At 36.3% G+C, this 12,451-nt stretch overlaps 2 protein-coding genes across 4 annotated transcripts in view; one reads left to right on the top strand and one right to left on the bottom strand.

Moving 5' to 3' along the window:
• Positions 1 to 1,932: 1,932 nt before the first annotated feature.
• LOC129440090 (cysteine and histidine-rich domain-containing protein 1) lies at positions 1,933 to 10,731 on the top strand. The gene is made up of 11 exons (XM_055199189.2): positions 1,933 to 2,495; positions 2,951 to 3,000; positions 3,162 to 3,218; positions 3,738 to 3,892; positions 5,462 to 5,565; positions 6,031 to 6,080; positions 8,082 to 8,152; positions 8,318 to 8,420; positions 8,506 to 8,625; positions 10,025 to 10,087; positions 10,245 to 10,731. Exons 1-11 carry the CDS (start codon positions 2,432 to 2,434, stop codon positions 10,563 to 10,565), a joined length of 1,158 nt encoding a protein of 385 aa, XP_055055164.1. The 5' UTR covers positions 1,933 to 2,431; the 3' UTR covers positions 10,566 to 10,731.
• The window catches only part of LOC129440076 (diacylglycerol kinase delta), a 107,305-nt gene continuing 105,574 nt past the window's right edge, over positions 10,721 to 12,451 (bottom strand). For all 3 annotated transcript variants that reach the window (XM_073859913.1, XM_073859914.1, XM_055199159.2), the window contains one exon: positions 10,721 to 12,370. In XM_073859913.1, the coding sequence (XP_073716014.1) occupies positions 12,318 to 12,370 (53 nt within the window). In that variant the 3' untranslated portion in view covers positions 10,721 to 12,317. The remainder of the gene's footprint in view (positions 12,371 to 12,451) is intronic.

The following is a 12,451-nucleotide window of genomic DNA, read 5'->3' as shown; positions in this document are numbered from 1 at the left end:
GACTGGCTAGGCCACTCCAGGACCTTGAAATGCTTCTTACCAAACCACTCCTTCTTTGCCCGGGCGGTATGTTTGGGATCACTGCCATATTCATCTTCAATGCCCTTGCTGACGAAAGGAGGTTTTGAGTCAAAATCTCACGATACATGGACCCATTCATTCTTTCCTTAACTCGGATCAGTCGTCCTGGTCCCTTTGCAGAAAAACAGCCCCAAAGCATGAGGTTTCCACCCCCATGCTTCACAGTAGGTATGGTGTTCTTTGGATGCAACTCAGCATTCTTTCTCCTCCAAACACAAGAAGTTGAGTTTCTACCAAAAAGTTATGTTTTGGTTTCATCTGACCATATGACATTCTCCCACTCTTCTTCTGGATCATCCAAATGCTCTCTAGCAAACTTCAGACGGGTCCGAACATGTACTGGCTTAAGCAGGTGGACACATCTGGCACTGCAGGAATTGAGTCCCTGGCTGCATAGTGTGTTACTGATGGTAGCCTTTGTTACTTTGGTCCCAGCTCTCTGCAGGTCATTCACTAGGTTCCCCCATGTGGTTCTGGGATTTTTGCTCACCATCCTGGTGATAATTTTTACCCTACGGGATGAGATCTTGCGTGGAGCCCCAGATCGAGGGACATTATCAGTGTTCTTGTATGTCTTTCATTTTCTAATAATTGCTCTCACAGTTGATTTCTTCACACCAAGCTGCTTACCTATTGCAGATTCAGTCTTCCCAGCCTGGTGCAGGTCTACAATTTTGTTTCTGGTGTCCTTTGACAGCTCTTTGGTCTTGGCCATAGTTGAGTTTGCATTCTGACTGTTTTAGGTTGTGGACAGGTGTCTTTTATACTGCTAACAAGTTCAAACAGGTGCCATTAATACAGGTAACAAGTGGAGGACAGAGGATCCTCTTAAAGAAAAAGTTACAGGTCTGTGAGAGAAAGAAATCTTGCTTTTTTGTTATTGACCAAATACTTGTTTTCCACCATGAATTGCAAATAAATTCTTGGAGGATCAGACAGTGTGATTTTCCGGATTTTTTTCCTCATTTTGTCTCTCATAGTTGAGGTGTGCCTGTGATGAAAATTGCAGGCCCCTCTCATCTTTTTAAGTGGGAGAACTTGCACAATTGGTGGTTGACTAAATACTTTTTTGCCCCACTGTAGCTCATCTAGTTAAAGTTGTAGATGTAACTGAAACTCAGGATCTTGTTGAGGACTTAGGCTAATACGTTTCTAAGCATTATGTTTTTATTGTGCAGATGCCCCTGGGGACACGCACCTCATGGACAAAAGCACGTGGACACGTTTGACAATTTCAGCAATTATAAAAGGAGACATGGCCTTATAATTATAATAATAAATTAAGATAAAACATTTGCCTTAAAAAACATGTTCCTGATGAGTTTTATGGTAATCTGTAATACAGCGATTTACCCAATTTATAAAAAAACTGAAGCAAAAAAGTTACTTGTTAATTTTACACTCCGTGTATGTTTTGATAATCGTTCTGAATCTGATCTCTAACAAAATTCCTTCATAAAATGCAATTATTTCAGCTGAACTTTCTGCTGAAAATGTTGTGTTTTTGAAGAAAAAACATATTTAAGAGTTCATGTTTGTTTGAAAGCAGAGGTCTGTTCTTTTATTTGATATATCTGTATGTTTATATATTTTTAGAAGAAAATTTTACTGGAAGGCATTTTGTGAAACTTTTGTGAAAATCACAAAAAATGCTGGCGGGCAACTTAAAAAAAGGCTGGCGGGGAATGTGTTTAAAGAGTGTGATATGTTGTAGCAACTTGACTGGTCTTAAGAAAGCTAAAACTTCAACACCTCTGGAGAAATCAGTGCCTGACCCGAGTGTTAATAAGACCAAACCAAGCCTTCCTGGAAACGAAATGACAAACTTAACATAAATGGATATTAAATGTTCAATCAGAATTCGTGGGTACCATCATAATACTGCATAATATTACAGAGAATTTGTAGAGACAAGCTTTAGTCACATTTCCCTTCATTCAATAACCTGTTTCAAAATGATATCATGCTTTGTAAATTCGTTTTTCAATGTTTATTCTCTGTGTTATCTGAGGCTCAGCTGTGTCCCAACCCCCAGAGCCTGGAACCCAGGAATGTCACACCATCATCTCTGATAGAACCCAACAGCTGTAATGAGAGAGAGAGAGAGAGAGAGAGAGAGAGCATGGCGACTATTTATAGAGTTCATTCAGACTAGAAAATCTCTCCAGCTCTTTCCCTCGACGTGTTTATTCCTTCTGGATCTTTCTTCCGAAAGTTCTGGAGAAGCTTCACAGGGCCGGCTCAGTTCATAAGTACCCGAGGTGAACGCGAGATAAACCAGATAAACAAGCCAAGAGTCTCATAAAGGACGGAAAGACCAAAAAACAACGTGAATCTCAGACAGACCAGCATGGCTTTGCTGTGTTATAACAGAGGCTGTGGAGCTCGATTTGATGCTGACAAAAACTCAGATGGTATTTTCTTATTTTTCATTTTTTTTTTAATTGACATTGAGAATGTTGAGCTGAAATGTGTGTTATGTGAAGGTCATGATATTTAGTACAGGCCTACATGTAAATGTACATGTAAATCTTGCTTTTAACAGAAATCTTTGTTATTATAATTCTATTAATGGAAATATTAATTCAAAAACTAACTGCAACTTTGAAGACTTTTGTAAAATAAGAACAGCATCTGGCAGCCAAAACATAAAATACTAATAGTTTACAGAGATGAACGGATGAATTTAAAATGTGTGTTTATAGAGACTTGATAAAGTCAGCAGCACATGTTGCTACTTCTATAAATGGCTGTTCACCATGCATAGCCCTCCCCAGCTGGGCTGCTCCATGTGTTTGGTTTGACGTTCATAAAAATAAGGATGGGATTGAATTTATACTCATTTCTAATCTTCTCTCAACATCTAAAGAGGCCTGTCGCTATCACCCCGGTGTGCCAATCTTCCATGATGCTTTAAAGGTAAGTACAAACTGATTCTCAATAAAGACCACCGGCTGTTACGTTCAGCCTGCTGTAACTTGATAAGCAAGCTTACTACTTAAAGAGCCTAATATTCATAATATGTCTTTTATTGTTCTTGGCTCTCTTATTTAATTCTTTGTTTCGGTTTATCTCCTCAGGGCTGGTCCTGCTGTAAAAAGAGGACGACAGATTTCTCAGAGTTCCTGTCAATCAAAGTATGCTAATAGTATGATAATCCCCACAGCTTTTATGCACTGCAGATACAGTAGTAACATAGTGACAGAATATGACTCAAAATTCAAATTATACTTAAAATATAAACTTGCTCTGCAGGCACAATATCAATTTTTTCTGATGCAAATTAAATTGCATGTGTCATCACACCTGGCTGAATCATATTATGCTAAATTCTACAATTCAGTGGAGTGAAATAATAATTTATGACATTTACATTCACCGCATTCATTTAAAGTATGGTTTAATCCGAAGAATTAACAAATGTTAAATTGTGCACAATGCGGAACCCAATGTACAAAACTTACAGCATAAGTGTAATCAAAGTAATAACGGCATCAGTTGTTCATTATACATCATTGCACACATTCTGTTAAAAGAATGCATATAATAACATTCAATGCTGTCTCAAACGTGTAATTTTCTGTTCTGGGTACACTCATTATTTGCGCCGAATCAAATGTCTGATTGGCACATCATGCCCTCTGTACTCATCCTAGGGTTGCACCCGCGGGCGCCATAGTAATGAAAAGCCTGAGGAGCCGCTGAGGCCGGAGGTGACAACCGACAAGGGAGATGGGAAGCAACACGGTGGAGAAGAAATCATCTACAAGGGACCCAAATCAGCAGAGGCCCTGGAAAAGGAGAGACCCAGGTATGTGCATACACAATGCTACAGAAAAACATTTTCATAAAAAACCTTTAAATTATCCGAAATCCACTTTTACAAGGTGTTTGGACATAATGTGTGCTGAGCACAATCCACCCGCTCCTAGTTTTTTAACCAAAGCAGTCTCATTAGACATGCCGTTTTGATACTCCTATCAATGTGAGGTCATATTGATAAAGCCCCGCCCACTTCCAGTCCTGCATCACCATAGTTTCAACCCTCAGCGAGCTGTATTCTGTCCACTAGATGCTATTTTCTCAGACTGTATTAATCAGATCTATTTTATCTGAAAGCGCTCACTGTCTGTTTGTAAGAAAGTGAAGAGTTGTAGCTCATTTGCATTTAAAGGTACAGACATTAAAGGGACACTTGACTTTTTTTTTTAAATGCAAATGTTTTACTCGGTGGGGGGATGAGCATATAAAAAAAGAAAGTGTAGTGTAGTGTCCCTTTAAAACAGCGCGTTTTTGCTCCCACCAAAATAGGGGCATTTTGGACATGCTATAATAAATGAACTATGTGGGGTATTTTGAGTTGAAACTTTACAGATACATTCTGGGCACACCTGAGACTTATATTAATTTGTGTAAAAAGGGCATAATAGGTGCCCTTTAACATCCAAAGAAACCTATTGTGTCCAGAAAGGTATTATGCTATGATGGCTGTGAGGAATCAATTGTAGCACCTTTCATTTATAAGAGTGTAGAGCTGTCATGTAAGAAAGTTAATGTAGTCCTTTATCAATCATGAAATACTCAAAACACTAATAAGTAGCAAGACACTTTAATAAAGGCTGGTGGAGTTCAATACTACCGTAATTTTCTACATAAAATTATCCTACATTCTGTAAAAAAATATAACGTTGATATATTTAAAGGCGGGGTGCATGAATTTTGAAAAACGCTTTGGAAAAGAGAGTCGGGCCGAGTACCAAAACACACTTGTAGCCAATCAGCAGTAAACGGCGTGTCTACTAACCGACATCGTTGCCTGGGTTGCGTATGTGTGGGACGGGTCTATCAAGAAGGTCCAGATTCTATTGGGGTAGGGGCGTGTTTGTTTAGGTGATTTCAAACGTCAACATTGGCCTTATATATTGTCTAAGGTCATCTCCAAGATTAAAATCATAGATTGAAATCTTTTAAGCGGTTTTATGAGACTTTATCCTGAATTTTACAGGCAAGGTCACGATTTGTATTTATTTGTAATAATCTTCTAATATTGTAAAAATGACCAAAAAGAGGCCAAATATGGGACACTATCGTAAATAAATGTGTTGATCCAGTCCTGGATGCTGATTGGTCATTAAATGGAACTTCCAATATCACAGTATATAGTAAATCATGTCAAAGACACAAGTGCAGAAAAAAGAACTCTCTCTCTCTCTCTCTCTCTCTCTCTCTCTCTCTCTCTCTCTCTCTCTCTCTCTCTCTCCCTTCTGAATACAAAATTTAGACATTTATTTCTCCCATACTTTCCTTTCAAATACACCTCCTCCTGCTTTAAGGTACTGTAAAAACAGCCAGTGACGTGTTTTTCAATAATTCCTTACAGTTCTGATGAGTCAAAGTCGAAGCTGAAGCTGAAGATCTCTCCATCTCTGGCTCAGATTGCAGAGAAAATGGAAATCACTGAGAGGGAGAAGAGAGAGAAGCTAGGTGAGCAATTTGAGATTCAACCCTTTTACAGTACAGCATGATGTACCAGACACAAACAGACCAGCAGACACCTGCAACACAAACAGTACAGTCAAAATGTTGTGCCTTTTATATGCATGTTACATTTTCAGTCTTTCTCTTTATGTTCTACAGAAGATCAAAAATGTCCAACCAAGAGAATCCACTTTTCTATTGCAAGTAGAAAATAAAACTAAGGGATATTAGCTTTTATGTTACATGTTTTGCCATAACAAAGCAAAGAACTGTCTGTCTGTCTAGCCAATAAATAGGAGCTCTTTTGATCATTTTGGTTGCCATCAGTAAAACTGTAGTTGATTTGAAGCTCACCTGTTTTTGATGGAACATGACTTTGTACATTTTCTTGTTAAAGGTTTCATGACTCTTCAAATATCAAAGTTTTTTCATCTCCTCTTTCTCCTTTTCCCACCTCTTACTGTCTCACAGAAAGTCAAGTCTTTGTTGGAGTTCGGTGCAAAAATGCAGGATGCAAAACAGTAGGTGCATTTGTGAATCTGTGTGTACGTGTATGTTTCATTTACAGATTTATTTATTTGTTTATTTATTTTAGGTATGGTCTCAAGTCACTTTAGGCAAAACATCCTATAGCATTTCTGAAAGATTGTAAATGTATCAAAAAATCTACAATCCTTTAGGTTTTAGGAAATACTTTTTGTGAGAAAATTGTATAAAATATTATACAAAGGAAATGTATAGTCTTTATAATATAATATATAATATTATTGCAAATATTATTCTGCTAATAAATAGATCTAAATGATATGTACCAGGGGTCTCCAACTCTAGGTTGCCCACAAGGAGTCTGTGAGTTGCCCACCAAAGCACATACTATTAATACACTTAATTTTAATATTTATTTCTGACATATTTTTTATATTAGCTTGGCTTTTTTTATTTATGTTAACATTTTAAACAATGATAAAACATATCAACAAGTTAAATAAAATTAAAATCAACAAGTAAAACTAAACGTTTTGAGGAGACTATCAAACAAGTAACCCCCTAGATTGTTTTATCCATTGTGGTAGCCCTTGCTCAAAAAAAAAAAAAAAAAAAAAAAAGGTTGAAGACCCCTGGTATATACTATATGGCCAAAAAATATATTTTGAAATATATTTAAAAATATACAAACAATGGCCAAACAATATATGTGCTGAAATATTTTTGGAATATGTTTACAAAATATTTTTACAGATATATTTTTGGGCCATTTTTTGTATATTTTGAAATATATTTAAAAATAAATACATTTAAAGGATTGAAAATATTATATTAAGAAAAACTTTGTTTATTGTACAAACCAGTTAACATTACAGGTTTAAACTAATATAAAATTAAGTTGTATTTAGCATATATTTTAAATATTTTTTGGCAAAGAATAAAGTTTTTGCCATATCAAATGTAAAATTAGAAATGTACTTGCTTGTACTTGAAATACATTTTGAAATATATGTTGATATATATATAAAGGTTATAACCAAACATATTTCCAAATTCAAAAATATATTTAATTGCGTTTAAAACTAAATATATTTCCAAATTTAAAAATATTTGGAAAATATATTTATTTTAGCATTACTTTCTCCAAAATATATTTAGTATATATTTAAAATATTTTTTGGCCAGAGAATGTATTTTTTTGCCTTATGGGATACTTTTTCATTGACTGACATAGACAATTAATATGATAAATATCAGGCATCAAATCAAACTAGACATGACTTTCCATTTTACATGAATTTGAAAAAAAAAATATTTAAAAGCAGAAGTTTTACATTATATTTGCAATATTACAATGAAAACCATAAAGAACATTTTACATAGGAAATGATACACCTTATGGTGCCCTCTAGTGACCATGATGCAGAATACAACTGCAGCACATGCTGTTAGTATCAGTGACAATGAGCATCAGTGAGACAACTGATCTAGGATCAACCTTCCCCATCACTTGTTTAGTAAGAACATTGACATTTGGATGTTAGGTATTATTAAAGGCTCAGATTAAAACCTTCTGTCAAATGGATTTGTTATCTGTAATCCTGAAAGTTCATCATGTTAACGCAGTGAATGTTAATGACTCAGGAGCTGTTCTTTTGCTTCAGGCGAGAACCGAATTCTTGTAACAGGTTAATAACATGGTGCTGATTGCCCTTTGTTGATTTTTTCCCTTCACCACTAAGAAAGTTTATAACATTAAGCTCTGTTACAGCTTCCCGCACATTTATCTGTTTAGAAGAGCAGAAAATGAGTGATTTATCAGCCGTGAGGCCAGTAAATGAATGAGACTGAGCTCATGCTGCTTTGAGCTGGAACGCTCTCAGGATTTGCTTGTCTAATAAGCAGTATGAGTTACTGTGAGCAGACATGTGTAGGCAGATAATACTTTTAAATGCTGTTTATTTGTGTAGTGTGAGATATACAATACCTTTGTGTTTCATGTAGCTGTTTAAATGGTTCAATTGTGTTATTTTCAGACTTATCAGGGTCCAGAAACTGATGCAGAGATCTGCACTTTTCATCCTGGAGTACCTGTCTTTCACGAAGGGTAAGGAGCTTGGTTTGCAAATGTGACTCAATCTATGCTTATTCTTTGCTGTTGGAGTCCTAGATTAGAAAATATTAAAAACAACCGTGTTACATATATCTTTTAAAGCACCTACAACAAGGCATACTGAGTGAGAAATAATTCCCATCTTTCATCATTGTCTAGATACAAATACTGGAACTGCTGCTGCATTAAAACAACTGACTTTAATGCTTTCCTGGATCAGAAGGGCTGCACTTCAGGGAAACACTGCTGGATCCCTAAACAGGTAATTTAATCATACAGTTTCAGTATCCCACTAATGTGTTGCTATGGATTGTGAGTGGTTAGAGATTATTTACTTTGGTCTACAGGACAAAAAGAAGGTGGCTTGCCGGCATGATTGGCACCAGACTGGAAACCAGGTCGTGGTTACAATCTATGCAAAAAACTCCAGTCCAGAGCATTCCTACGTGGAGGCAAACCGCACAGTGGTGAGTTAAATATAACCTGTTATATAACTTAAAATTACACTACATAGCATCAAAAGAGTCTAAATGAATCATTTTCATCAGCATTAAGAGTCAAAACAGTCACTCTATATCAGAGTCAAAGTGAATCATTTTACATCACATCAAAGTCATTCCATGTCTAAAGATTCACTTCAAATCAGTATTAAATGATTCAAGAAGAATCACTTTCCATCAATAGAAAAAGATTCAAAACAGTCACTCTACATCAGAATCAGAGGAGTCAAAATGAATCATTTTACATTAGCATCAAAGTCATAAACCCACTTTACATCAGCATCAAAGATTGACTCTAAATTAGCATCAAATGAGTCAAGAAGAATCACTCCACATTAGCAGTAAAAGAGTCAAAACAGTCACTCTACATCAGAATCAAATTAGTCAAAATGAATCATTTTACATCAGCATCAAGAGTCAAACAACCACTTTATATCAGCATAAAGGTCATTCCACATCTAAAGATCCACTTCAAATCAGTATCAAATGAGTCAGGAGATTCACTCCACATTAACAGTAAAAGATTCAAAACTATCACTCTCCATCAGAATCAGAGGAGTCAAAATGAATCATTTTACATCAGCATCAAGAATCAAAACACCCACTTTACATCAGCATCAAGTCATTACACATCTAAAGATGAACTTAAAATCAGTATTAAATGATTCAAGAAGAATCACTTCACATTAACAGTAAAAGATTCAAAACTGTCACTCTACATCAGAATCAAATTAGTCAAAATGAATCATTTTACATCAGCATCAAAAGTCAAACAACCACTTTACATTTGTATCAAAGATTCACTCTAAATTAATATCAAATGAGTCAAGAAGAATCACTACACAACAACATTATGAGATTCAAATACTCTGCATTAGAATAAAAAAACTCAAAGTGAATCATTTTACACCAGCATCAAGAGTCAAAACACCCACTTTACATCAGCATCAAGTCATTACACATCTAAAGATTCACTTAAAATCAGTATTAAATGATTCAAGAAGAATCACTTCACATTAACAGTAGAAGATTTAAAACTGTCACTCTACATCAGAATCAGAGGAGTCAAAATGAATCATGTTACATCAGCATTAAAGTCATTCCACATCTAAAGATTCACTCTAAATTCATATCAGATGAGTCAAGAAGAATCAACAGTAAACGATTCAAACAAAGTCACTCTGCATTAGAATCAAAAGACTCAAGGTGAATCATTTTACATCAGCATTAAAAGATTCATTCCACATTAGCATCACAAGAATCAAAAAAGTCACTTCACATGGGGGTTAAAACAATCACATAGCATCAAAAATGAATTTTGTGTCTGGGGAGTATCAATCAATGTTTTTTTCTGTTATCTCTGCAGTTAACCTGCCACATACAGTTTGAGGGTGACAAAGTGTTTCACAAGGACTTCCACCTATGGGGGGTAAGATTACTGTACAACAGTTTCTCATGATTTAGCAACCCTATATTGATCATTATTGAAACCTCTAATTATTACCCCACCAATTTACCAACTAGTTTACAACCATATAAATCATTCATGAATCTCATGACATCTGTGTCCATTTCTGATCTTGTAGGTGATTGACGTGAACAACAGTTTCGCAAACATGGTGCCCTCCAAGGTTGAGGTGACCTTGAAGAAGGCTGATGTTGTAGCCTGGGGCAAACTGGAAGATCCCAAGCACAAACCCGAGCCAGATGTCAACAACGAGACGAACAACCCAGAAGAAGAAGAGGTCAAACCAGACTGGGACATCTCAGACGACGACATCAGCGAGTCGGACTGGGAAGATGAAGAGGACGACAAGAAAGAAAGTGAAAACAAAAATGAGAAAGAAACGCACGACGATCAACCTCCTGAGCTAGAAGAACCCGCCGATGTTCCTCCAGAAAAATAAAAAAAACATGTTAAGGTTAATTTATGTATTTGTTATGTATTTATACACACACAGGGCTGCTACTCGAGTCATTTATTTTCTAGCAATATGTTTGATATGTCTTAAAACCTAAAATGTATATTCTGTGAATCCAAGAAAATAAACAGGAACACAAATCAAACAGCAATGAGCACACTTTATTTTTGCTTCAAGTCAACAGCAACAATCCTGCAGTAGGTGTGTGTAGTCCGAGTCAGGGCTCAAGGCCACGGAAGCTCGACCGCACCAATATGGCAAAATATTTTAAATTAAAAGGATAAATAATACATCGCAAAAGTAAACAGTAGTCTCGACAATGAAAAGAACAAATGAGTCAATCTCCCTTTTCTGTTCAAATAAAAATTCAAAAATACATATTTTCTGTTCATAAAATAATTGCCTTCCTCTTGTACCTGATAAACGCACTCAATGGCTTGATACATGGAGATGATAAAGTGATGGGATTTCAAAAACTAAAACGGAACTTTTAAACAAAGACGTGCAAAAAAACAAAATACAGTCCATCATTTAGGGGCACAATCAGCACCATCACTTCTGTATCGAGACAACATTTGCAATGTTTAGTTTGTACAGAGCAATACTGCTAGACTTTGGCTCACAACTTGTCCAGTTTGTATATTTTGACTTTAATGGTACCTTGATAAATACTGCTTGCGAACCATATAGCAATATATTCAAAATAAAAGTTCAAGTTTTCCTTTACCTCCGTGCTTTTTACAGTAAAACCCAACCCTTAAAAGGGGCAACATTTGAATAACATTCATAAAGTTTGATTATATGTAACATACCTCATTCCATCTTCATATGATAAAACAAACACACATGACCTTTAAGTTTTTTTGTTTTCCATATTAAAGTGCAAGGCGAGATAAAATACATTTTGAAATGTACGACATACAGCATCACTTTCTTTCACGAGATTTCCCTGCAGAAATAAGTAAAACAGCTCACTTTAAACCACTGCGCTCCATTTACTGACTTGGCACAAGATTTACGGCACTGAAGCTTCTAGAACGACGGCTCGATTGACACACTAGTGATACACCATCACGACTTGGCTGAGAAAAATAGACCTTTTTTTCTGCATAAGGGCATGAAAGGCATGCAGAAACCATAGAGATATGGTCATAGAGATATACAGAGAGAGAGATACGTAATGCAGATTTCTATCTATTCAGCCGTTTTGACGAATAATACAGGTCTACCATACATTCATCAGGATATTCATTTTTGCCTTGGTTTCATTGTCAATACAATTTTCCTTTGATTCAATTTGATTTTGTTCTTTTGTTGTTGTTGTTCAGATGGCGACAAGACGAGACAAATAAGTCTTCATAAGTTTTCTTTGGAGAGCAAAGAAAGTTTTGAGTTTGTGTCTGACAGCTTGAATACTAAGAAAAGAAAGGATAAAAAAGAGAAAGGTTGGTCATGCTTGGGAACTGCATTATTGAGAGAAAGAGGAGAAAGAGTTGTGGTCCACTCCTGCCCTCTGATGACGTTTCTCGTGTCCTCATCAAACTAATGGCAGGTAGAAAATAAACCGGAAACATAACCACAACAGTAATGCAGTGCCGGGCCACGCCCCTCCAAAAGAAGCTCACAAACACTGGGGGTGTGTGTCTGCTCAGGTGGTCTCACGCCCCCCCAACGGCCATAAAGCAGCATCCCGTAGCCAAGTGTGTCCTCACGGCAGATGTGCGGCAAACTTTATCTTCAGTTGCCTGCGGTATCCACATCACATGCCCCGCCCTTGATGTCCCAGGTTCCTAAAAGGTTCATAAAAATAATGAATAAATGAGTAAAGCTTTTTACTGACCAAGCACTGATCACATGCCATGATTCAATAA

The sequence above is a fragment of the Misgurnus anguillicaudatus genome, chromosome 21 (assembly GCF_027580225.2).
Source record: "Misgurnus anguillicaudatus chromosome 21, ASM2758022v2, whole genome shotgun sequence".
Lineage (NCBI taxonomy): Eukaryota > Metazoa > Chordata > Actinopteri > Cypriniformes > Cobitidae > Misgurnus > Misgurnus anguillicaudatus.
The sequence above is the reverse complement of the archived record's forward strand: the minus strand, read 5'-3'. Positions and strand labels throughout refer to the sequence as shown.